The sequence below is a fragment of the Lepisosteus oculatus genome, chromosome 18 (genome assembly GCF_040954835.1).
Source record: "Lepisosteus oculatus isolate fLepOcu1 chromosome 18, fLepOcu1.hap2, whole genome shotgun sequence".
Taxonomy (NCBI): Eukaryota; Metazoa; Chordata; class Actinopteri; order Semionotiformes; family Lepisosteidae; genus Lepisosteus; species Lepisosteus oculatus.
In genome coordinates, this window is record NC_090713.1 from 22,521,709 (window position 1) to 22,546,023 (window position 24,315).

The following is a 24,315-nucleotide window of genomic DNA, read 5'->3' on the forward strand; positions in this document are numbered from 1 at the left end:
GGGGAGCGGGCGGGGGGCAGGGGGGTGCGCCGATGGCTCTGTGTCCGACGCCCTGCGTGCCGCCTGTCCCGCAGGTAAGGAGGAACTGCTGTCGCAGAAGGACTACGAGTCGGCCTCGCTGATGGAGATCCGCGCCCTGATGAGGAAGCACGAGGCCTTCGAGAGCGACCTGGCCGCGCACCAGGACAGAGTGGAGCAGATCGCCGCCATCGCCCAGGAGCTCAAGTGAGGGAGGGAGGGAACAAGCTTCCGGAAGGGAGTGGGGTGGGTGGGAGGACGAATAGAAAAGAGGGGGGGGAGACAGAGGTAGAGAGAGGGGAGGGGAGGTGTAGGGGCGTGGCTTAACCCCCAAGTGGGCGTGTCACAGTAATAGGGGCGGGGACACCCAGGCAGTTCTATTCCAGGGGGCGGGGGCTGTAACTAGGGGGAGGAGCCTGCCTTGACAACGGCCGGCTCGGCGACAGCTCTCTCTGACTCGCATTCTGCCCTTACCCAGCGAACTGGACTACCACGATGCCGCCACTGTGAATTCCCGCTGCCAGGGCATCTGCGACCAGTGGGACAATCTAGGCACCCTCACCCAGAAGAGGAGAGATGCGCTGGAGGTACTGTACAAGGCCCTGCCGCCCCGGTAGTGCCAGGAGTGCGGCGTGCGTGTTGGCACTGGTTTAGAGAGCCCAGAGACGAGAAGAGGAACAGGGGTGGAGACATGGAAGGAACTCGGTCTCTTCGATCCCAAACAGAGGGTGAACGCTATCCCTCGTCATCGCTCCAGATGGTCCGATTTTAGATCGGCTCTTGGGCGCAGCGCTCGCGGGTGTCCCGATTACAAACGGTAGAATGGGTCGGCCGGATCCGTACGGGTGCCGAAGGGCATCGGTGAGGTCCACCGGCGGGGTGGACAGGGCGGTGGCGGAGACGGTCAGCCGTCCTGTTGACCCCTGCGGGCCGTGTGGGTTCCAGCGCGTGGAGAAGCTGTGGGAGACGATCGACCAGCTGTACCTGGAGTTCGCCAAGAGGGCGGCGCCCTTCAACAACTGGATGGACGGGGCCATGGAGGACCTGCAGGACATGTTCATCGTGCACAGCATCGAGGAGATCCAGGTACGGGCGGGGGCAGGACGGGGAGCCGGGGGTAGGAGACCCCGGTCATTCCCCATGAATTGCCAAGAGGCTGTTAATTTCCTGATACTGCAGTAGGGCAGCAGGAGTCAGCAGTGCTGCATCACAGCGCCAGGGCCCTGGGTTCAATTCCCAGGGGGGGCTGTCTGTGTGGAGTTTGCATGTTCTCACCGTGTTTGCATGGGATTTTGCTGGGTGCTCCTGTTTCTTCCCCCAGTCCAAAGCCGTGCTGGGAGGCTCATAGTTTTATGGGAAAACTGGCCCTGGTGGGCGTGCCCTGCAACGGACTGGCGTCCCATCCAGGGTGTACCCCGCCTCGTTCCCGCTGCTTGCTGGGATAGGCTCTGGCTTTTCTGCGACCCTGAACTGGATCGAGTGGTTTGAAAATGGATCTGGTGGTACTGGTCATTGCTTGTTCTTTTGATGTCTTAGTCGATCGAGACGTAACTGGTTTCCTGATGATGATAATTCACAAACCCCCCCCCCACCGTAGAGCCTGATCACAGCCCACGAGCAGTTCAAGGCCACCCTGCCCGAGGCCGACAAGGAGCGCATGGCCACCATGGGCATCCACAGCGAGATCCTGAAGATCGCCCAGACCTACGGCATCAAGCTCTCCGGCATCAACCCCTACACCAACCTCTCCTCGCAGGACATCAGCAACAAGTGGGAGGCGGTGAGTGCCGGCCCTCTGTCCGCTGCTGATCCGTGCACTGGTGATCTGTGCGCTGGCTGCTGGGATCTCGGGTTATTTAATGTCCTAGTGCTGGGATCCCAGCGGTGGTGAGCACCGGCGTCACACCCAGCAAGCCCAGTAAACCCTTGGCTTATCGGACTAACAGGGCAGGATTCATTCATGATTTAACAGACACTCTATTGTATGAGAAAAAAAAACCCTATATACTGTACACTATATGCTTACTGGACTTTATTTTTTAACATGTGCCTTCCGCGGTCAATGAAAACTGTTCCTGTGCCTTTTTATAATGCAGCTCGTCATGTCACGTGTCATGAATGCACTGTGTACTATGGCGAAACACAAGCAACTGACACACCTTTTAAGGGCACCACTGACATTCGTGAATTTGAAACTTGGGTAAAAGTTATTGCCACTTTCTTGTAATATCATCTCAGTCCCTGTCAGCAGATTTTGTGAGCTTGATCCGAAGACTGGGAAAGGGGAGGGTTTACTGTTTGTTAGCAGATCTCTCGATCGCGCTGCAGTCACTAGCACACGCAGCGGAACAACAAGACCACGCTGTAGGACTCGGGTTCCCACCCTGTTGGAAAGGCAGTGGGTTATTTAGGACTGTTCTGACCTCTGACCCTTGACCCCTGGCCCCTGACCCTTATCCTATGCCCTCAGGTCAAACAGCTGGTTCCTCTCAGAGACCAAATGCTGCAGGAGGAGCTGGCCCGGCAGCAGGCGAACGAGAGACTCCGGCGCCAATTCGCCGCCCAGGCCAACGTCATCGGGCCCTGGATCCAAACCAAGATGGAGGTATGACAAGCCATCTCTGTCCCTCCCTCTCTCTCTCATCACTCTCCAGGAGATCAGACACATCTCTGTGGAGATGGCAGGTCTCTCTCTCTCTCGCTCTCTCGCTCTGTGGAGATGGAAGGTCTCTCTCTTGCTCTCTCTCTGTATGGAGATGGCAGGTCCCTCACTCTCTCTCTCTGCCCACGCTCTCCAGGAAATTGGACACATCTCTGTGGAGATGGCGGGATCGCTGGAGGAGCAGATGAACCAGCTGAAGCAGTACGAGCAGAACATCATCAACTACAAGTCCAACATCGACAAGCTGGAGGGAGACCACCAGCTCATCCAGGAGGCCCTGATCTTCGACAACAAGCACACCAACTACACCATGGAGGTGTGAGCTCAGACCCGCCCGGTCCCTCCCTCTCTCTGCTCCTGTCACACTCTCTCTCCGAGTCCCTCTCACTGCCCCGTCTCTCTCCAGCACATCCGCGTGGGCTGGGAGCAGCTGCTGACCACCATCGCTCGCACCATCAACGAGGTGGAGAACCAGATCCTGACCCGCGACGCCAAGGGCATCAGCCAGGAGCAGCTGAACGAGTTCAGGGCCTCCTTCAACCACTTCGACAGGGTGAGGAAGAGGAGGGTTGGGGAGGGAGGAAGGACAGGGCCTCCTTCAACCACTTCGACAGGGTGAGGACGAGGAGGGGCAGGGAGAGAGGAAGGACAGGGTCTTCTTCAACCACTTCGACAGGGTGTAGGAGAGAAATGTCAGGGTGGGCAGGATGTGCGTCTTTACACTAAGGGTGGTGGGAGCGTGGAGCAAGCTGCATGGTGTTGAAGCCAATGCTGTAGCTTTTTTTTTCATGAGATGGCTGGATGAGATCCAGGGATCAATGAGCTACTGCTGACCAAGCAAGCTGGACAGCGTCTCCTGTGGCCTTTCTGGTGTTCTGTGTGAAACAGAAAGAAGGTGGGGAGAGAAGGGGGGTGGGCAGGAGGAGGGAGGGAAGGACAGAGGTGACTGAAAGCAGAGATGTTGCTAAGGACTTGAGATCAGAAGACCTTCATCCAGTAGCAGCTAGAACTGCCTCACTGGGTCAGCCAAGCAGGACACCACTGGATGAGCTGGAAACCGCTCAAGACTGGAGCCAACCGCAATGCCTGTATTAATACTGTCCGTGTGCATTCATTACTGACGGAACGTGATCATAATCTTCATTGTTGCAGTGGGCTAAAAAGTCATCGTCTCCAAGCGCTTTACAGAACGCAAGTTTACATTCGAAAAGCGTCGCAGTGAAATAGAACTGAAGAACAAAGTTGATACAACAGCTGAAACAATCCCCCCCCCAACTCCACCCAAAAAAAGTCTGAAGTTTGAATTTAAAAGCTCCCAATGAGACGCTCCGCTCCAACGCGCTCCATCCTCCCCAGAGTGCAGGCGAACCAGGGGCCACAAAGGGGGAGTAAACCCGTAACCTGTGTGTCAGATAGTGCAGGGCTGAACCTTGACTGGAAGCCAGTGCAGGGACTCCAGGCTGGGTGTGAAGCCCTGAATTCTGAACACGCACCCTGTAAGTTCAGTGTGGTTCCGGGAGCTGCGGGCAGGGAGGGGGGTTCTGATCTTGCCTATCATACAGGTGCGCAAGCTTTCAAGTCACTTCCAGGGAGTATTCATTTCCAGACTGAAGGAACAGGCCTGTCCCATTAAGACACGGGACAGCAGCAGCCTGTAGTCTCCGATGTCACTGGTGTGGCTCTGGCGTGAGTGTGCGTGTCTCTGTGTGCCCTGTGATGGACTGGCGTCCCGCCCGAGGGGTACCCCTCCTTGCGCCTGTTGCTTGGTGGGAGTCCGTGACCCCCGGACTGGGAGAATGTGTCGGCGGATGGGGGGATGGATGTACCGGCGGGTACTCGCGTCTCATCCTCTGGGCACTCTGATGGACGCCTGCCTCTGTTTGTTTGGGTTCTCCGCAGAAGAGGAACGGCATGATGGACCCCGACGACTTCCGCGCCTGCCTCATCTCCATGGGCTACGACCTGGTGAGGACCGGGCCCGACGCTAGCTGCCCTGCCCTGTGTGCTCAGTGCCCCAGCAGGGGGAGCCGATGAGCCACGCGGGGCTGGCACGGCCCCGTGGTTTGCAACGTCGGTCACAGCAGAACTGCCCCCTCTGTCCTTGACTGGCAGGGCTGCTACTCCTTCCTGACACAACAGCAAGTGCTGCAGCTGTCAGGAGTAAATTCCTCATGACCATGCCCGACCCTGTCTTAGTGTAATTGCTAAACCGGTCCCTTAAATTTTGCTCCAGTCTATGAATGATCTAACCACCACCGCATTTTACAGCTAAAGCCATGTAATTATTTATTTACATTCTCTACCTTTAGCCTGCAGCCATAGTGCTCTGCAGCTCCGCAGGTGTGAGCCTGGCCAGTACCTGGAGGGGAGACTCCTGGGACAGCTGAGGCTGCTGCTGGAATTAGTGGGGCCAATAGGGGGCGCTCACTCTGCGGTCTGTGTGGGTCTAATACCCCGGTTTAGTAAGGGGGACATTGTACCGTAAAAAGGCGCTGTTCTTTTGGATGAGACGTCAAACCGAGGTCCTGACTCTCTGTGGTCGTTAAAAATCCCAGATTTTCGTTTCTCAAAAAAGGGTGTCACCCCCAGTGTCCTGGCCAAATTCCCCCCTGGCCTTTACCCCTCATGGCCTCCTAATAACCCCCCTCTCTGAACTGGCTCCATCACTCTGCTCTCCTCCCCGCTGAGAGCTGGGGTGTGGGGAGCGGACTGGAGCGTCATCTAGGTGGGGGTACACACTGGTGGTGCTGGGGGTGGTAGAGTATCCAGAAAAGAGCTAGAGCAGCTCCAGGAAGTGTTATCAGGACTGTTCTGTGACACAGTCAGCACTGTGTATGAAGCACAGACCCTGGTGCCCCCCTGACTCTCGCTGTGCCGCCCCGCAGGGTGAGGTGGAGTTTGCCCGCATCATGACCCTGGTGGACCCCAACAACACGGGCGTGGTGACCTTCCAGGCCTTCATCGACTTCATGACCCGCGAGACGGCCGAGACCGACACCGCCGAGCAGGTCATGGCCTCCTTCAAGATCCTGGCGTCCGACAAGGTGAGCCGCGCGGGTCCGCCGCCGCCCGCCGCCCGGCGCCCCGGTCTGGTGGGCGCTGGTGGGGGTGGTGACCACCTCTCTCCGTCTCCCTCCCTCTCCCAGTCCTACATCACCGTGGAGGAGCTGCGCCGGGAACTGCCCCCCGAGCAGGCCGAGTACTGCATCAGCCGGATGACCAAGTACGTGGGCACCGACGCCCAGCCGGGCGCCCTGGACTACATCTCCTTCTCCAGCGCCCTCTACGGGGAGAGCGACTTGTAAACAGGCCTTCGGCCCCGCCCCCACTCCCGTGCCCCGCCCACCCGCCCCCTTTCTGCCCCGCCCACCCAATGTAGCCCCGCCCCCCGAACCCATCCCCCTTCCCTCCCACAGCTCCGCAGCACACACCCAGGGGAGGGAGCGGAGGTCTTGGTCGGATCGCTGGCCTGGATTAGACTTGTCAGACGTGCGCAGGGAGAGCCTCTCCGCTGGGGACACGCTCCTAGACCCCCCCTCCCTTCCCCCTCCCTCTCTTTCGTCCCCCCAGCCCCCCTCAATAATTTAAAAATCTCAGTTTCGAAAATCCTCCGGGCAGCAGAAAAAAAAAAAACCCTGGAACCCCACTAGAACAGACGAGCCATTCAGACCACGGTACCGTTTCTGTGAAGGCGCCATGCCCTCCAATCAGAGGGCTTGAAACGGTACCCACAGACACAGGGATGCTGGGTACCGCCTCTCCAGTAGAGACGCCAGGCAAACCGCCTGTGCTCATGGGAGGGGAGGGCGGCGGCAGGTTTTCCTGCAGAGCTCGTTTTTATTTGTAGAGCTGTTAGCGTCCAAGGACAGGCTGAGCAAACCTCCCCCACCCCCCCCCCCCTCCCCACCCAGCCTGACAGCAGGACAAGACCGGCGGCGCGAGAGGCCGGCCAACGGTTTTGGCGCCTGCATGCGGCGTTTGTTTTAGAAAAGGTACGTCAGGGATCCCCCCTCCACAGAACCACGGAGGAAAATCACGGATGTCTTAACGCTCATAAGGACACAGCACTTGCAAGTGAGAACTCAAAAAGTGAGAGAGAGCGGGTAGGAGGAGCTGAAGGAGGGGAGGCGCCAAGATGAGGTCGTGCGTGGTCCCCACGGTGACCAGGAGGCTGACCCGAGCTGTACCCAATCACAGAGAGAGCAGGGTGGGGAGGGGCTTATGGGGGGGAGGGGCTTGAAGGCACCAGGAAGTGAAAGTAGGCCAGAAGAGGAAGTTGTTCTTCAGGATCAGAAAACGACAGAAATCCCTTTGCAAAGGGACACGTGAAAGTTTACAGCCTACTGTGTGCGAACAGGAGTGCTTGGCCCCAGGCCCACACCTTGAGTCCACCTGTCACCCACTGGCACCCCCCAGGGTACAGGCTGAGAGCAGGCCAGGGGCAGGGGACTGCAGGACAAGGTGACCACTGAACCAGCACCTCCAACCCCTCCCAGACACCACCAGCCTCGTTCAAGCCACTGTGTTACTTATCTTTCAGTCTCCTAGCTCAGACACTGTCCGGCGGAGCCCCAGTCCAGTAGGTGTCGTAGGGCAGCAATCAATCCTCCATTTCGTATGTCACGAACGGTCAGGAAGTCAGAAGTGAGTTTTCTGAACTTCAGGGACAGGAGGACCATTCGAAATAAAATGTCAAGAGCTACCTTTACTGCACCAAGCACCTGCTTCTGTGATCACAGGGGTTCACGTCTGGGGGCAGGTGGAGATTCAGGGTGCCCTATTAGACTGCCCCCTGTTCTGATCCGGAAAGGCCCGTCTTCAGTGCACTCCTGTTCTAAAGGACTGGGCCTTGTGGGTCCTGTGTCCAGCTGCTGCCACTCCCTGCTCCAGGACAGGACGGCCGTCTGGGACCTGGAGACGGGGCTCCCCCACCCCCCCAGGCTCGGCCAGACCCCCTTTCACCTGCTGTCTCTGTGTCCCCCCCACCCTCCTCCCCCTCCCTCTCCTCCTCCTCCTCCTCGCCTCGCTCCCGCTGTGAGCACAGGGGAGCCTTAACGGAATCGCACAGGGAGAGACGGAAACACTTTCTTGGAATAAATCACTAACATAAAAACTTAATAAAAAATTTACTGGAAAGCCTTGTGCTGTGTCCCCATTTCTCTCCTTGAGCGTCCAGTCACACAGAGAAGGGTCCTGTTAATAAGATTGTGGTCAGTGACACAAGATGAAGGACAACTGGTTAAAGTCATCTAACTGTGGCCAGTCATACATACTGTACAGTGGTCAGCTAGACCACTCAAATGTACTAATGGTGTCTTAAGAGTGATCAGCGCCACTGTAACACACATTCATAAAGTGGTCATAAACCTTCATAGACTGGTGAAGTCTAGTTTGTCTCGTTTGACCAACTGGCCTTCATGTGGTCCGTCAGGTGGTTACAATACATTAAACAACGGGGCACAGGTCCTATGACAGCTCACTGGAGCAAATACGCACAGTCCATTCAGGATGGCCCCTTGACTCGCCTTGCTGACCACTACTGGGCGTTTCCTACCTTCATGGGCTCTGCACGATGGACTGCTCTGTGCTCCACTACACTTGCCTGCGTAGGGTGTTTTCCACCTGGCTGCACCGTCTCTGCTCGGTGGACTGCTCTGTGCTCCACTACACTTGCCTGCGTAGGGTGGTTTCCACCTGACTGCACCGTCTCTGCTCGGTGGACTGCTCTGTGCTCCACTACACTTGCCTGCGTAGGGTGGTTTCCACCTGACTGCACCGTCTCTGCTCGGTGGACTGCTCTGTGCTCCACTGCACTGCACTGCCAGTGTCCCAGTGGGGGCGGAGCAAGGCAGGACGAAGGGAGCTGTGCTCTCGGGGCAGGCCGGGGGCGGTCTCTCCAGTATCAGCTCTCCTCGGGCCCGGCCAGCAGGTGCTGGGGGTACTCCAGCCCGCGGTCCTGGACGTACTGGAGCCAGCGGGGCTCGTCGCCCGGGTGGGTGAGGTAGCGCCTGCCCTGCCGCTCCTCGAATTCCCGCAGGTCCAGCCACAGCTGGAAGTCCTGGATCCGGGGGGGACACACAGAGAGGGACAGGTTAGAGCTGGGGGGGCAGCCCAGAGCTCACATCCGAACCACAGGAGACAGGACAAGGAGACAAGATACCCTGGACAGGACAGTTGTCCATCATAGGACACACACTCACACACACCCTGGACAGGACAGCGGTCCATCACAGGACACACACACACTTCGTACAGGACAGCGGTCCATCACAGGACACACACACACTTCGGACAGGACAGCGGTCCATCACAGGACACACACACACCCTGGACAGGACAGCGGTCCATCACAGGACACACACACACACCCTGGACAGGACAGCGGTCCATCACAGGACACACACACACACCCTGGACAGGACAGCGGTCCATCACAGGACACACACACACCCTGGACAGGACAGCGGTCCATCACAGGACACACACACACTTCGTACAGGACAGCGGTCCATCACAGGACACACACACACTTCGGACAGGACAGCGGTCCATCACAGGACACACACACACCCTGGACAGGACAGCGGTCCATCACAGGACACACACACACACACTGCGATGAATGCAGCAGGAGATTTACCTGGAGCCAGGGGTGTCCCAGGGCCTTGCCCACGCTGAACCTTCGCTTCACGGCCACCTGCAGCAGGTGGCTGATGAGGCTGATGGCTGCAGGCGGTGGAGAGAGGGACACGCGGGCCGCGGTTAGGGAGGCTCTGTCCACGAGCCCACCCCCCCCTCAGGCATTTCACAGCTGAAATCATCCCTCCATCCCTCCAGCCATCTTCTGACCCTCAACCGACAGAGGCTCATGGGGGAGCTGGAGTCTATCCCAGCAAGCAACGGGCGCAAGGTGGGGTACACCCTGGGTGGGACACCAGTCTATTAAATGGCGCACACGTTCACACTGGGGCCAGTTAACCTCCCAGCATGTCTTTGGACTGCGGGGGAAACACCACGCAAGCCCACGGGGAGGGAACGTGCAAACTCCACACAGACAGCACCCCAGAGCGTGAACTGAAACCAGCGCCCCAGCAACGCTCACCCCTGCGCCTCCGGGCCGCCCACAGAGGCTGAAATCCGTCGGGATTCAATTTACTGAACCGGGCGGGCGAGAGACCCCACCGTCAGTCTTGCCCCGCTGTGGGGCTTCGCTCCGGTTCGGAAATTCTGGTCCAGAGGAAACAGCCCCCCCCTGCTGCTCCAACATCTGCACGGCCAGCAGCAGCCTAACCCTCACCCAGCCCCTGTGCTGCTCAGGCCCAGCATCTCAGCTGACCGATTCCCCACCGGATTCCCATCGGGAATCCTACTCCACTACACAGCTAGGCGATTTTGTTCCAGGCACCTACTGCTCTTTGCGTAAACCACTTCCCCCTCCCATTTCCAACAAAAGGGGCTCAGTTCCTTGGCTCGGGCTCCTGGCTGGCGGCCGCCCGGGTGCCCTTCAGTCACGACCGCCCCCCCCCCGCCCGGCTCACCTTCCGGGGAGACGTGCGCCCAGATGTTCTCGGGGTACATGAAGGCGGCGCTGCGGATCTGCTGGCCGATGTCCTCGTCCTCGTTGAAGGGGAAGGTGCCGCTCAGGCTGACGTACAGCACCACGCCCACCGCCCACATGTCCAGCGCGCGGTTGTAGCCGTGGGCGCCGAGCACCTCGGGCGCCAGGTAGGCGGGGGTGCCCACCACCGAGCGCCGGAAGGACTTCTCCCCGATGATCCGGGCGAAGCCGAAGTCGCACAGCTTCACCTGGGAGAGGAGAGGGAGACCCCTTGAACATCGCCGGAAACGAGGCAAGTCGGAGCTTCGGAGTCTCGCTGGAGGACTGGCAGGGCCCGTTAAGATCTGGGCCCAGCGAAGACCCAGAGCGGAGGCACCACAGGTGCTGGAGTGGTGAGCAGGGTGCTGCCCGCTCGGAGGCTACTCGCGGTCAGAGTGGAACCGCGGCCCCGGTTTCTCCGAGGGGTTAGTCAATCTTGCCCTCGGAATAAATCCGTTGACGTTACAGGACGATTTGACCAATTCCCCCCGGAGCACAGAGTCGTGGACTCCCGCGGAGGTAAGTCGCCGCGCTGTGATGTGAAGTGGCCCTTCCTGCTCACTAGTCCCAGGCCTGGCTAGAGCACTCTGGTGCACGAGAGAATGACAGACGTTTCACCACAGAGGTGTTCCAACTTGATCTGCTGGTGTGTGTGTGTGTGCCCACTGAGTTCACAAGGAAATTGTATTTGTCGGCAAAACCATCTGGAAGTGGAGAGAACCGTTTCTAGTGGATTGAAAGAGCTGGATTCACAAGCCTGCTGGTTTACAGCGTCTAAGGGCTGCCAACGCGTCACCGTACGTCTCGTTGCCTCGTTCTGAATCGCAGGACAAATATAAAAATAGCCTGGCTGCTTCCCTTTAAAAGGCCAATTCCTGTACGTTTAGGAACTGAGCACAATTAAACCCGTTCCTGGGTCTGTTCAGGTGGAAATAAACCAGGGGTGCGATTCCCCTTGTCCAGGATCGGGTGCCCCTGAGTTAGTGGTTTACTTCCGGGTTACACAGTGCATGCGGTGACCTCTGACCTGTGGGAAAGGGTCAGGAGAGGCCAGCAGGACGTTCTCGGGCTTGAGGTCGCAGTGGGCGACGTTCTTGAAGTGCAGATAGCGCAGAGCCTCCAGGATCTGTCAAAACAAAACCGAAACCAGAAACGGGGTGCTTGGTCTTCCCACAACGCCGAGCAGAGGAGACCAACCCCAGCAGTCCAGACGGCGCACTCCGCCCAATTAGCACGGTGGACTGACCTGAGTGACCAGGAAGCGGGCAGTGCGCTCCGGCAGTCGGCCCCTCTCGCTGGACAGGATCATCTCCAGCATGTCACCATGGAGCTTCTCCATGACAACGAAGATGTGCTCGGGGGTCTCGAACATGCCCTCTAGGTTGACCACCCCAGGGTGATGGAGGTTCTGAAAGAGAGATGGACCGGTCATTTGGCAGACAGAGAGAGGGGCTGGCAGGAGTGGGCGGGGCTGACAGGGGAGTGGGCGGGGCTGTGACAGATGAGTGGGCGGGGCTGTGACAGGTGGGGTGGGCGGGGTCAACAGGGAAGTGGGTGGGGTGTGACAGGTGGGGTGGGCGGGGTCGACAGGGAAGTGGGTGGGGTGTGACAGGTGGGGTGGGCGTGGCTGGGTGGTGACAGGCGGAGTGGTTTAGCTGTGACAGGTGGGGAGGGCGTGGCTGGGCTGTGACGGGTGGGGTGGGCGTGGCTGGGCTGTGACAGGTGGGGTGGGCGGGGCTAGGCTGTGACAGGTGGGGGGCGGGGCTGGGCTGTGACAGGTGGGGTGGGCGTGGCTGGGCTGTGACGGGTGGGGAGGGCGTGGCTGGGCTGTGACAGGTGGGGTGGGCGGGGCTGGGCTGTGACAGGTGGGGTGGGCGTGGCTGGGCTGTGACAGGTGGGGAGGGCGGGGCTAGGCTGTGACAGGTGGGGTGGGCGGGGCTGGGCTGTGACAGGTGGGGGGGGCGGGTCTGGGCTGTGACAGGTGGGGTGGGCGTGGCTGGGCTGTGACAGGTGGGGGGCGTGGCTGGGCTGTGACAGGTGGGGTGGGCGTGGCTGGGCTGTGACAGGTGGGGAGGGCGGGGCTGGGCTGTGACAGGTGGGGAGGGCGGGGCTGGGCTGTGACAGGTGGGGGGCGTGGCTGGGTGGTGACAGGCAGAGTGGGCGTACCTGGGCTGTGACAGGTGGGGGGGCGTGGCTGGGCTGTGACAGGTGGGGTGGGCGGGGCAGTCTCACCTGGAGGATGGCCACCTCGTTGCGCAACTGGTACTCCTGGCGACTGGGGAAGCGGCTCTTGTCGATGGCCTTCACTGCCACAGGGCGCCCCGACTTCCTGTGCTTCCCTGGACAGAGAGACCAGTCAGAGGGCGAGGGAGGGAGAGGCGGGGCCCCGCTCCGCTGGCACAGGGGCCGCAGGATCCCAGCCCGGCGGCTCACCTCCGTACACGATCCCAAACTGCCCCGATCCCAGCACCTCGTCCGCAAAAATCTGATACACTGTGCTGATGTCCACCTGCGGGGAAAGGCAGAAGTGGGAACAGGGGCTGTCCATGTAATGGGCTGATAGGTCAAAGGTCAGAGGTCAGGACAGGCTGAAACTCAAAAAAGAGCTGCCTGCCCAATTCTGCTACCTGGGGTGGACAATGGGCACTCAGGACAGACACTGGGCAATCAGGAGAGGCACTGGACAGACAGGTTGGGCACTGGGCAGACAGGACAGACACTGGGTACTCATGACAGACACTGGGCACACAGGACAGACACTGGGAAATCAGGAGAGGCACTGGACAGACAGGCTGGGCACTGGGCACTCAGGACAGACACTGGGCAGACATGGTGGACACTGGGCAGACAGGACAGACACTGGGAAATCAGGACAGACACTGGGCAGGCAGGACAGACACTGGGCACTCAGGGTAGACACTGGGCAGACATGGTGGACACTGGGCAGACAGGACAGACACTGGGCAGACAGGACAGACACTCTCACTACTGAACGATTTCACGGCTACATTCAGCCTCAGCCTTCACCCTCAGATGGACAGGCGGCAGACCCTCTCCCCGCTGAGACCACGCGACCCCGCGGAACAGAAGCCCCCACAAGCGGGTGGGCGGCGGCGGGACCTCGCGCTTACCGGTCTGTCCTCGGCCCGGGAGCCCGTTCCTGCAGCGGGAGAAGAGCAGGCGGATACAACAGCAGCCCACAACCCCCGCGCAGGGCGGTCCCACAGCCCCACCCCTGACAGCCGGACCCATCTGACAGGAGTCCGGCTCTCTAGGCCAGCTGCCCTGTGTCTACACTCATGTTTCAGCAAACCAGGGGAACATTCTGCTCTGGACGGAGATGCAGCACCCCATATGCCCCCCACTCACCCCCCCAGGAAGTGCTGAAGACCCCCCGTTTCTCTCGCACTCTCCGGAGAGTTAATCCTCAGAGGACTGAGCCTGGGGCCCTTCTGTGTGGAGTCTGCATGTTCTGACCAGATCATGCCCCCACCCCCGCCCCTGCTTCCCGAAGACGTGACCCCACTCACCCTCGCGGTCCTGGCCCAGTTGGGCAGAGCCGTGGACGGGCATCAGGGCCTGGCGGACGGCCCGTTCCCACCCCAGGGCCTCGCCCCCGGCCGCTCCGCTCTCGGAGACGCAGTAGGTCAGGGAGCTGGTGACCAGCTCGAAGGAGTGACCGCCGGCGTCCCCTGTGGCCACAGAGAGGTGACCAGGGCCGCGCACCTGCAGGATCTCAGACAGGGGCAGCTCCTGGGGGACAGGAGACAGGAGACAGGAGAGAGAGAGCTCAGGCAGAGACAGGAGAGAGAGCTCGGGCAGGGACAGGGGACAGGGGACAGGAGACAGCAGAAAGCTCACTCAGGAACAGAAGAGAGAGTTCAGACGGAGACAGGAGAGAGAGAGCTCAGGGACAAGGGACAGAAGACAGGAGAGAGACAGCTCAGGCAGGGACAGGAGACAGGAGAGAGAGAGCTCAGTGCTTTCAAGCCATGATTCGTGAATCGAGGGGGCAGCAAGCAGGGACCGAGAACAGGGAGTCATGTCTTTACACAAAGGGTGGCAGATGTGTGGAACAAACGCCCAGAGCTGTGTGGGGTTCCTTCAAGAAAACAGCTGAACAAAATCCTGGAGTCAGTCAGCGACCGAGGAAGCCAGTGTTTATCTTCGAAGACGAGGTCACTGCAGGCACACAGGACCACCAGGTCCGCAGGAGCAGCTGCTCAGGCGCTGGGTTTTTAATTACTGCACACGAGGACCGGACCCCGCCGGCCGGGCTGACCGCGCACTCGGTACCAGGTGGCCCGCTCACCTTGTAGAACTTGGTGCCGGTGTCGTTCTGGAACAGGGTGATGCTCTTGCTGTCCAGGTGCCAGTAGTGCCGTTTCCTCTGGGGCGCGGAGGAGGGGGGGAGAGGGTTTAAATCAGGACTACAAAGTGCCGCCCTCCCCCAGCACCACACACACACACACACACACACCCTGACACTGACTCACACACATACCGTCACACACTCTCAGACACTCAGAATCACGCTCTCACGGGCTCACTCACAAACACACACGCTCAGTGGCCGGGCTGGGACCGCTCACCAGCGGGTCGGCGCAGGTGTGGTGCAGTAGCCAGCCCTCCCGCAGCGTGCCGCTGCCTCTCCTCTTGCACTGGCGCACCGACTGCACCAGGCGCATCAGGGGGATGTTGCTGCTGAAGCAGGGGCTGTGGAGGAGAGGAGCAGGACCTCAGACCCCACCCCAGCTGAGCAGGCGGACATCCTGCCACCCGCTGTCAGGGGCAGCCGAACTCATACTGCTGCTGCACATTTTGATTTTTTTCTTTAAGGCAGTTTTACAACATAAAGACAAGTAATATCCCAGAGATGTTTAAAATAAACCTGTTGTCAGGCCTGTCTCCTATAAAGGCCCCGTCCACTGTGCCCCGCCCACGCACCACCTTCCTGCCCGGGCCCCGCCCCTTCCTGTGAAAGCTCTTACCTGATTGGTGACCCAAGCCCCCCACCCACACACCACCTTCCTGCCCAGGCCCCGCCCCTTCCTGTGAAAGCTGTTACCTGATTGGCGACCCAGGCCCCGGCCCCTCCTCGTCAGCAAACGGGTCTTGCTCGAAGCTGGGCTCCTCGCTGGCCTCACCGGTCAGACCGGAGGCCTCCTCTGCTTCAGCGTTTGAGCTCAGGTCTGCGTCTGCACGTCAAAACAGATGGTTTCAGGCACTGCGGTCGAGCGCAGCAGAGATCTCCGCCTGTGAAGAGAGGGTGCCGGGCTGGCATGGGGGCACCTTTGGGCTCTGGGGCCCTTCTGTGTGGAGCCTGTGCGTTGTCCTCTGTGCGTGCATGGGATTTCTCCAGGCACTCCGACTGTGTCCCGCTTCCCAGACACAGCAGGTCAGGGGTGACCAGCTACTCCGCTCAAGGGTGGGGTTTGCGGGGAGATTCTGGGGTGCAAGCGCAGGAGCTCAGGGCCACACCCCACTACCTGCAGGGGGTGGGGTGGGGGGCAGTACCATGACCCCTGCTGCCCAGCCCGGCCGCGTGGGGGCGAACTCTCACACAGGGGAACAGGGTACGAACAAGAGGAGGCCCAGCCGGGACTCACTCCTCATCTATCTGCCCGCTGGCACATTCCCACCGGATCCGAGTCCCGGACCAGCGGCCGAGCCAGGCAGGTCATCCTCAAGCACCCCCAGCGCCCCCAGCTGTGACCCACGAATCGCCTCGTTCCCGTTTCATTCACCGGACCAGCTGGGGCAAACTGGGTGTCTCCTTCACTTTCCTGGGTCACAACCGGGGAACGAAAAGGGATGAAGTCTCTGTCCAGTTACACAGAGAGTTGTAGGTGTCTGGAACAGCCCGTCCAGCCAGGCTCTGGGCTGCTTCAGGAAAGGGCAGGTGGACAGTCTGGTTCCCTAAGGCCCCAGGTGAGCCTTATGGCCTCTCTACGCCCCTCGGTTGCTACACACCAAGAGTCCACGACGGGCGGGGCCCGGTCAGAGCCTGCGGTTCCTCACCCTGCCCGTTGGGGGGGCTCTTCTCTCCCGGGCAGGCGCTGGGCACCAGGGGGGCGCAGCTGCGGTGGCAGTTCAGCTTGCAGTCTGCAGGCAGAGGAGGCGCGCTCAGACACACGGCGGGAACGGCCATGGGAACGGGATTGGGAGAAGGAGAGGGAGTGGGAATGGGAATGGGAGTGGGACTGGGAAAGGCAAAGAGAAAGGGAATGGGAACAGGTCTGATAATGGGAATGGGAGAGACAATGGGAATGGGAATGGGATTGGGAATAGGAGCGACAACGGGAATGGGACTGGGAGTGACAATGGGAATGGGACTGGGAATGGGAGCGACAATGGGAATGGGATTGGGAGCGACAATGGGAATGGGATTGGGAATGGGAGCGACAATGGGAATGGGATTGGGATTGGGAATAGGAGCGACAATGGGATTGGGAATGGGAGTGACAATGGGACTGGGACTGGGAATGGGAATAGGAGCAACAATGGGAATGGGATTGGGAATGGGAGCGACAATGGGAATGGGATTGGGAGCGACAATGGGAATGGGATTGGGAATGGGAGCGACAATGGGAATGGGATTGGGAGCGACAATGGGAATGGGATTGGGAATAGGAGCGACAATGGGAATGGGATTGGGAATGGGAGCGACAATGGGAATGGGATTGGGAGCGACAATGGGAATGGGAATGGGAATAGGAGCGACAATGGGAATGGGACTGGGATTGGGAATAGGAGCGACAATGGGAATGGGACTGGGAATGGGAACAGGAGCGACAATGGGATTGGGAATGGGAGTGACAATGGGATTGGGAATGTGAGCGACAATGGGAATGGGACTGGGAATGGGAATAGGAGCGACAATGGGATTGGGACTGGGAGTGACAATGGGAATGGGAATGTGAGCGACAATGGGAATGGGACTGGGAATGGGAATAGGAGCGACAATGGGATTGGGAATAGGAGCGACAATGGGAATGGGACTGGGAGTGACAATGGGATTGGGAATGTGAGCGACAATGGGACTGGGACTGGGAGAGACAATGGGAATGGGACTGGGAATGGGAACAGGAGCGACAATGGGACTGGGACTGGGAATGGGACGGACCCCGGGCCCCTTACCGGAGCACTGCAGGCCCTGCCGGAAGAGCCCCTTGAGCAGGCGCTGGCAGTGCTGGCAGGCCGTGGGCCGGGTGTAGGTGTGGATGTGGAACGTGTGGGGCACCTGCAGCTCCCCGGCCCCCTCGCGCCGGTCCGCCCACGCGGGGTGGCCCACCCAGGAGGGGGTCCTGGGGCGATGGCCCGTCTTGGACTGGCTGATCTGGAGAGAGAGAGAGAGAGGGGGGGGGCAGCAGGGGCACAGACACAGGCCGCTGGGGCATGAACCCCCCCCCATCCCCTCGCCCGGCCCTCACCTCCTCCAGGCTGCCCCCGGCCTGCGTGGAGAGGGAGGGGGCTCTGGGACGTCCCGCGGAGAAGAGGGACACGCTGGTCCCACACCTGCGCCTGGAGCGGCTGCAGTCGCTGGGGACCTGGAGCGCGCAGCGCTTGTGGAAGTCCAGTCCGCAGCCTGGGGGCACACGCACACACAGCGCCACGCGCGCCTCAGTCCGAGTCAGGCCAGCGCAGAGCAGCGCAGGCAGCTCCATATATAAGACACACTGACCCCTCCTGGACCAGGACCGGACAGCCCCGCTGCAGACACACTGACCCCTCCTGGACCAGGACTGGACACCCCTGCTCTAGACACACTGACCCCTCCTGGACCAGGACTGGACAGCCCCGCTGCAGACACACTGACCCCTCCTGGACCAGGACTGGACACCCCCGCTGCAGACACACTGACCCCTCCTGGACCAGGACTGGACACCCCCGCTGCAGACACACTGACCCCTCCTGGACCAGGACCGGACAGCCCCGCTGCAGACACAGTGACCCCTCCGTGACCAGGACCGGACACCCCCGCTGCAGACACACTGACCCCTCTTGGACCAGGACCGGACACCCCCGCTGCAGACACACTGACCCCTCCTGGACCAGGACTGGACACCCCCGCTGCAGACACACTGACCCCTCCTGGACCAGGACTGGACAGCCCTGCTGCAGACACACTGACCCCTCCTGGACCAGGACTGGACACCCCTGCTGCAGACACACTGACCCCTCCGTGACCAGAACTGGACACCCCCGCTGCAGACACACTGACCCCTCCTGCACCAGGACTGGACACCCCTGCTGCAGACACACTGACCCCTCCTGGACCAGGAGTGGACACCCCCGCTGCAGACACACTGACCCCTCCGTGACCAGGACTGGACACCCCTGCTCTAGACACACTGACCCCTCCTGGACCAGGACTGGACACCCCTGCTCTAGACACACTGACCCCTCCTGGACCAGGACTGGACACCCCTGCTCTAGACACACTGACCCCTCCTGGACCAGGACTAGACACCCCTGCTGCAGACACACTGACCCCTCCTGGCCCAGGACTGGACAGCCCCGCTGCAGACACACTGACCCCTCCTGGACCAGGACTGGACACCCCCGCTGCAGACACACTGACCCCTCCTGGACCAGGACTGGACACCCCTGCTGCAGACACAGCGCCCCCAAGTGTGGGGTCACATCCCTCCTGGCTAGAACAGTCCCCTGGATCACATTCCCCCTGCAGAACATCAACAGCTCATCACACTTCCACGAAAGCCCATCCTGCCAGGAAAGTATTTCAGGACCTCCTGGGCCTACCTGCGCACTTTAGCCCCTGGCGCACCAGACCCCAGAGCATCTCCCCGCAGTGATGGCAGAAGGTGGGCGTCCGGTAGGAGTGGACCGCCAGCGCGTGAGGGCACAGCTTCAGCGCGGTCAGGGAGGCGGAGCCTGTGAGGGAGGGGGCGGGGAGGCAGGAGAGGAGCTGTCCAATCAGAGCACGGCCTCCCCCAGGCACACCGGGCCAATCAGGTAACGCGGCGCAGGCCGGTGGGGGAGGAGTCACAAACAGGAGCAAACAACTCCCTCTTCCAGGGCAGGTCGTTAGCATTGCTGAATTATGTAATTATTCCAGAATTAAATATGGAAGTGCACTAAAACAATTGCAAAATATGATCATTAGTTGATGTAACACATCAATTTCCCTACGGGATTAATAAAGTATTATCTAGTTAACACCGGAAACCATTACTAAGAAAGTGATAGTTTCCTCCTTTTCTTTCCTAATTGCTTCCTGGCTGGGGGAGTGGCCGTGCGACGCCGCCCACCTGACAGCACCACCTCGATCAGGTCCCCCTCCTGCAGGGCGTCTCCTCCGCTCAGCCTGCGCAGCACGTTCTCCGACCCCGGCTCGTGACGGAACAGCAGCACCTTCTCCCCCAGCCCGGCCACGCTGCAGTCAGGAGCCTGCGGGGACACGGGGACACACAGAGACACAGGAGAACATAGGAACAGTGACAAAGAGACACAGGGACACAGGGGAACATAGGAACAGTGACACAGAGACACAGGGACACAGAGGAACAAGGACACAGGGGAACATAGGAACAGGGACACAGAGGGACACAGAGGAACAAGGACACAGGGGAACATAGGAACAGGGACACAGGGACACAGAGGAACAAGGACACAGAGGGAGACAGGGACACAGAGGGACACAGGGGAACATAGGAACAGGGACACAGGGGCACAGGGACACAGGGGCACAGGGACACAGGGGAGCAATAACACAGGGACACAGGAACAGGGGGACACACAGAGACAAAAAGATGTTACATCCATCCACCCATTTTCTAACTGGTACTTCCAATGCAGGGTCAAGGGAGATCCGGAGCCTGTGCCCTTGTGCCAGCAGGCAGCGAGCACGCCAGCCCGTCACCCACCAGCCTGTCTGTGGCCTGTGGCAGGAAACCCATGCCAGCGCGGGCAGAACATGCAAACTCCACGCAGACAGTGACCCTGGAATTGAACCCAGGGCCCCAACGCTGCAAGGCCGCAACTGCCAACTACCGCAGCACCACTGCGCCGCCCCCCAGAGACAGTACAGTCCTGCGCAATTCAGCGCCCCGCCAGAGGGGCGGCGCCGTCACCCCGCCCGACACGACCAAAACGTGCGCTGCGCCTCTTCGGGAACCCCGGGCTCCAGTCCGTTAGCGACACAGCCCTGACTGGAACGGGGGGTCCACCCTGGAGCGGGACAGGGCAGCTCAGGGAAAGCGTTTTGGGGGCCTCAGTGTTCCTGGGCTCTGAGCAGGCCAGGGCAGATCAGGGCGGGCAGGACGAGGCGCAGGAACGAGGCCCCCTGAGCCGCCGACAGCGCCGGGGGCCCACAGGCCTGGCTGAGGTGTGCAAGGCAATGAAAAACACCGCAAAGGGAAACGAAGCACGAACGCTTCATTTCCTGCACTCGGCTCTCCCCCCCCCCACTGAGAGCTGGGGTGTGGGGAGCGGACTGGCGCAGCATCCGGGTGGGGGTGCACGCTGCTGGGGGTGGAGGGGAACCCCGTGACCTGTGCCGAGCTCGGGGTGGGGTGTCCAGAAGAGAGCCGCAGGGGCGGAAGGATTGTTATTCTCTCGTTCAAGACGCTCGCTCTCCCAGCCCCCCCCTCTCTCGGCTGCCCACCCCTGCAGTGGAAAGTCTGGTGGGGGGGGGTGCGGGTGCGAGAGAGCGCTCTTCGGCAGCGCGTGGGAGCCGGCGGGCGGAAGGCTGAGCAAACCACATCCCCCCCGCCCCCCCCGCCCGGCGACGAGCAGCTGCAGGGCTCAGCTCGACCTGCTGCAGAGCCCCGGCCGCCTCTCGGAAAAGACACGCGCCCCCCCTGGACTGCAGCTGCGCCCCCCCGGCCCCCCGCCCCCCGCCCCCCCGGCCAACGGCTGCAAGCCAGTCACAGGCACCGAGTCTATCCCAGCAGGCAACAGGGGCGAGGCGGGGTACACCCCGGGAGGGACACCAGTCCATCACAGGACACACACACTCACACCAGGGCCAGTCCATCACAGGACACACACAGACACACACACACACACACACACACACACACACACTCACACCAGGGCCAGTCCATCACAGGACACACACAGACACACACACACACACTCACACCAGGGCCAGTCCATCACAGGACACACACAGACACACACACACACTCACACTAGGGCCAGTCCATCACAGGACACACACACACTCACACTAGGGCCAGTCCATCACAGGACACACACAGACACACACACACACTCACACTAGGGCCAGTCCATCACAGGACACACACAGACACTCACACACACTCACACTAGGGCCAGTCCATCACAGGACACACACACTCACACACAAACACTCACACCAGGGCCAGTCCATCACAGGACACACACAGACACTCACACCAGGGCCAGTCCATCACAGGACACACACAGACACTCACACCAGGGCCAGTCCATCACAGGACACACACAGACACTCACACCAGGGCCAGTCCATCACAGGACACACACAGACACACACACACACACTCACACCAGGGCCAGTCCATCACAGGACACACACAGACACACACACACACTCACACCAGGGCCAGTCCATCACAGGACACACACAGACACTCACACCAGGGCCAGTCCATCACAGGACACACACAGACACTCACACCAGGGCCAGTCCATCACAGGACACACACACACACACACACACACACACACACTCACACCAGGGCCAGTCCATCACAGGACACACACAGACACACACACACACACTCACACCAGGGCCAGTCCATCACAGGACACACACACACACACACACACTCACACCAGGGCCAGTCCATCACAGGACACACACAGACACACACACGCACGCACACACACACACAGAGACACACACACTCACACCAGGGCCAGTGCTCCCAGAGGACACTTAACCCACCATCTTGTCTGTGGACTGTGGGAGGACACCGGAGCACCTGGAGGAAACCCACAGGAACACAGGGGAACATGCAAACTCCACACAGACAGGCTCCCCAGGTCCGGAATGGTAATACCGACCCCTGCGCCAGCTCGCCGCCCTGCTGGAATACCAGTCTGGTGTCCCACACCGGAGGAGCTGCGGCCCCCCGATCACACGCTACTCCCCCCCGAAATCAATGTCGTTCTCCCGGTTTTTCGAGGTTTCCTGCGCCCCGGAGCGGCACCACCGCGCCCGCGCACGCCCGCCTCACCTTCCTCTCGATCATGTCCGCCGCCAGCCTCCGCACGGCCGGAATGCCGAGCTGGGGGCCGGGCACGGACACCACGTCCCGGAACAGGCCGATCTGGAGCTGCAGCAGGACGGGGGGGCGGCGGGGGGGCGACACCGACATGGCGGACAGCGGGCCTGTCCAGAGAGAGAGGGGGACACAGGTCAGAGCAGCACAGCCCGGGCTGGGGAGGGGGACCCCTGAGCTAGGGCACGACACTGGGGGACCCCTGAGCTAGAGCATGACACTGCGGGACCCCTGAGTTAGAGCACGACACTGGGGGACCCCTGAGCTAGAGCACGACACTGCGGGACCCCTGAGTTAGAGCACGACACTGGGGGACCCCTGAGCTAGAGCACGACACTGGGGGACCCCTGAGCTAGAATATCATACTGAGCTAGAACATTATATTTGAGGGGGCCCCTGATCTATAATATTATTCTGGGGGACCCCTAACCTAGAACATTACAGTAGGGAAGCCCTTAACTGTAACACTACAGTGGGGAACCCCCGATTTCCACTATCCCACTGAGCTAGAACATCACAGTGGGCGCCCCAAGACTGAAGACACACCAGGAAAGCAGCAGGGGTGCAGACACACACAGGGGGCAGGAACGGAACCCCACATAGGAGACCAGACCCCCAGAACCGCTTCAAGCAACTAGAAAGCTACCAGCTCAGGTCAGGGGCACCCACAACGAGCTGCGCTGCAAATCTGGGTCACCCCCCCCGCTCCCCAGCAGCTGTCTTACTGAGAGTCAGAGCCCCCCAGGAGGAACGATGCCCACCAGCACCTACCGCAGAGCCCGGAGTCCGGACTGTCCGTCCCTCGCCCTCCGCGCCCGGCGTCCATCCTGCCAGCGGTCCCGGGTCCCCACGCCTCTGCGCTCCGGGTCTGGGGGGGCTCGGCCCGGCCTCGGCAGCGGAAGAGCCGTCTGAGTCAGACACAGAGACACAGAGACACGGAGACGCAGCGCTGTCAGCGCGCTGCAGACACGGGCACACTGAGCCGCCGCGTGCAGCCGCGCGGCTGTTAACACACACACACACACTGCACCGCACACACGCACACTCACACGCGCACTCGCACACCACGCGGAAAACGTTACGTAGGACACAGGGCCTTGCGCCACATCTAGCTCTGACGCTCCGGCAACCTGCTCGAAGGACACCACCAGGCCGGCCTGTTGCAGCCATCCGCCGCTCCGCGCGTAAAGCACCTCATGCCATCAGTCCTAAAGGCACAGCCCTCGGGACCCAGGCTGACTGCCGGCCCGGGCGTTGTCCTCTGAAGCCAATTTCTGCCCGGTAACTGCTAAGGGTTTGACCTCCACACAGGATGCACATAAAGAAGCAACCCTTCTTCAAAGTGAAGAGGAACCTCACTTCGCCTCAGGAGGACGAGAGTCGCCTGCCTGATTCAGTCTGGTCTACTTTAGTTACATCACAAACAGGGAAGGACACAGCATGGCCCTGGGCGAGCTTCAGGACTCCCCTGTGCAGGAATCAGGCCACAGCCCTTGGAAACACGGCACTCAGCCTGCAGAAGAACTCCTTCAGAACGCAGCAGCTCAGAAAGCCAAGCGCGCCCAGTAGCGTCAGGCGTGCAGGGTTAACAGACGTACAGCCCTCCTCCCCCCCCCCTCCCCTGGGGGCCCGGCCCGTCTGTCAAGATCGCCCCCTGGTGGCCAGAGGCGAGCTGTGATGCAACTCCGGTCCGCCCGCCTCCCGTTGTGACATCACGGTGAGGTCACGGTGACGTCACAGAGGCTGCACTGCAGTGGGCAAAGGCAGAGGGAGGGCGTTGC

The 24,315-nt window shown here is 60.6% G+C and overlaps 3 protein-coding genes across 10 annotated transcripts in view; 1 reads left to right on the forward strand and 2 right to left on the reverse strand.

Annotated features, from left to right (window-relative positions):
- The window catches only part of LOC102686858 (alpha-actinin-3), a 27,196-nt gene extending 19,380 nt beyond the window's left edge, over window positions 1-7,816 (forward strand). The window contains exons 12-21 of one of the 2 annotated variants that reach the window (XM_069180439.1): window positions 75-225; window positions 497-605; window positions 964-1,104; window positions 1,616-1,798; window positions 2,489-2,623; window positions 2,817-2,996; window positions 3,087-3,233; window positions 4,580-4,645; window positions 5,566-5,724; window positions 5,827-7,816. In XM_069180439.1, coding sequence (XP_069036540.1) covers window positions 75-225; window positions 497-605; window positions 964-1,104; window positions 1,616-1,798; window positions 2,489-2,623; window positions 2,817-2,996; window positions 3,087-3,233; window positions 4,580-4,645; window positions 5,566-5,724; window positions 5,827-5,985 — 1,430 coding nt within the window. In that variant the 3' untranslated portion in view covers window positions 5,986-7,816. Of the gene's footprint in view, window positions 1-74; window positions 226-496; window positions 606-963; window positions 1,105-1,615; window positions 1,799-2,488; window positions 2,624-2,816; window positions 2,997-3,086; window positions 3,234-4,579; window positions 4,646-5,565 lie in introns of both variants that reach the window. The other variant, XM_069180438.1, reaches the window with a different exon arrangement.
- prkd4 (protein kinase D4) lies at window positions 2,036-24,266 on the reverse strand. 7 transcript variants are annotated; one of them, XM_069180432.1, is made up of 19 exons: window positions 23,306-24,266; window positions 22,490-22,644; window positions 19,553-19,691; window positions 19,044-19,175; window positions 17,711-17,865; window positions 17,418-17,616; window positions 16,299-16,382; window positions 15,346-15,475; window positions 14,870-14,993; window positions 14,590-14,667; window positions 13,808-14,030; window positions 13,409-13,437; window positions 12,711-12,786; window positions 12,510-12,616; window positions 11,524-11,685; window positions 11,305-11,403; window positions 10,219-10,486; window positions 8,235-8,738; window positions 2,036-3,555 (listed from the first exon to the last, which is right to left on the reverse strand). In XM_069180432.1, the coding sequence occupies exons 1-19, from the start codon at window positions 23,358-23,360 to the stop codon at window positions 3,467-3,469; spliced, it is 2,808 nt and encodes a 935-aa protein (XP_069036533.1). In that variant the 5' UTR covers window positions 23,361-24,266; the 3' UTR covers window positions 2,036-3,466. The 7 variants fall into 7 exon arrangements, with proteins under 7 accessions (XP_069036533.1, XP_069036532.1, XP_069036536.1 ...); XM_069180431.1 differs by lacking the exon at window positions 2,036-3,555 and having other exon boundaries at window positions 7,790-8,738; window positions 23,306-23,442; window positions 23,894-24,266; XM_069180435.1 differs by lacking the exon at window positions 2,036-3,555 and adding an exon at window positions 7,790-7,873 and having other exon boundaries at window positions 8,355-8,738.
- On the reverse strand, window positions 16,387-17,412 carry LOC138223963 (uncharacterized; the record flags this gene model as incomplete). The annotated part of the gene is made up of 1 exon (XM_069180140.1): window positions 16,387-17,412. A coding segment is annotated over one exon (1,026 nt), but the record flags the coding sequence as incomplete, so codon positions are not given.
- Window positions 24,267-24,315: the final 49 nt, after the last annotated feature.

Excerpts from the sequence above, each read along its gene's own strand:
- prkd4 (XM_069180431.1), bottom strand. The coding sequence starts at position 23,360 with ATGGACGCCGGGCGCGGAGGGCGAGGGACGGACAGTCCGGACTCCGGG. Across the intron at positions 17,866-19,043 it reads CCAGGGGCTAAAGTGCGCAG|GCTGCGGACTGGACTTCCAC; the intron begins GTAGGCCCAGGA and ends GTGTGCCCCCAG. Across the intron at positions 15,476-16,298 it reads GAGCCCCCCCAACGGGCAGG|ACGCAGACCTGAGCTCAAAC; the intron begins GTGAGGAACCGC and ends TTTGACGTGCAG.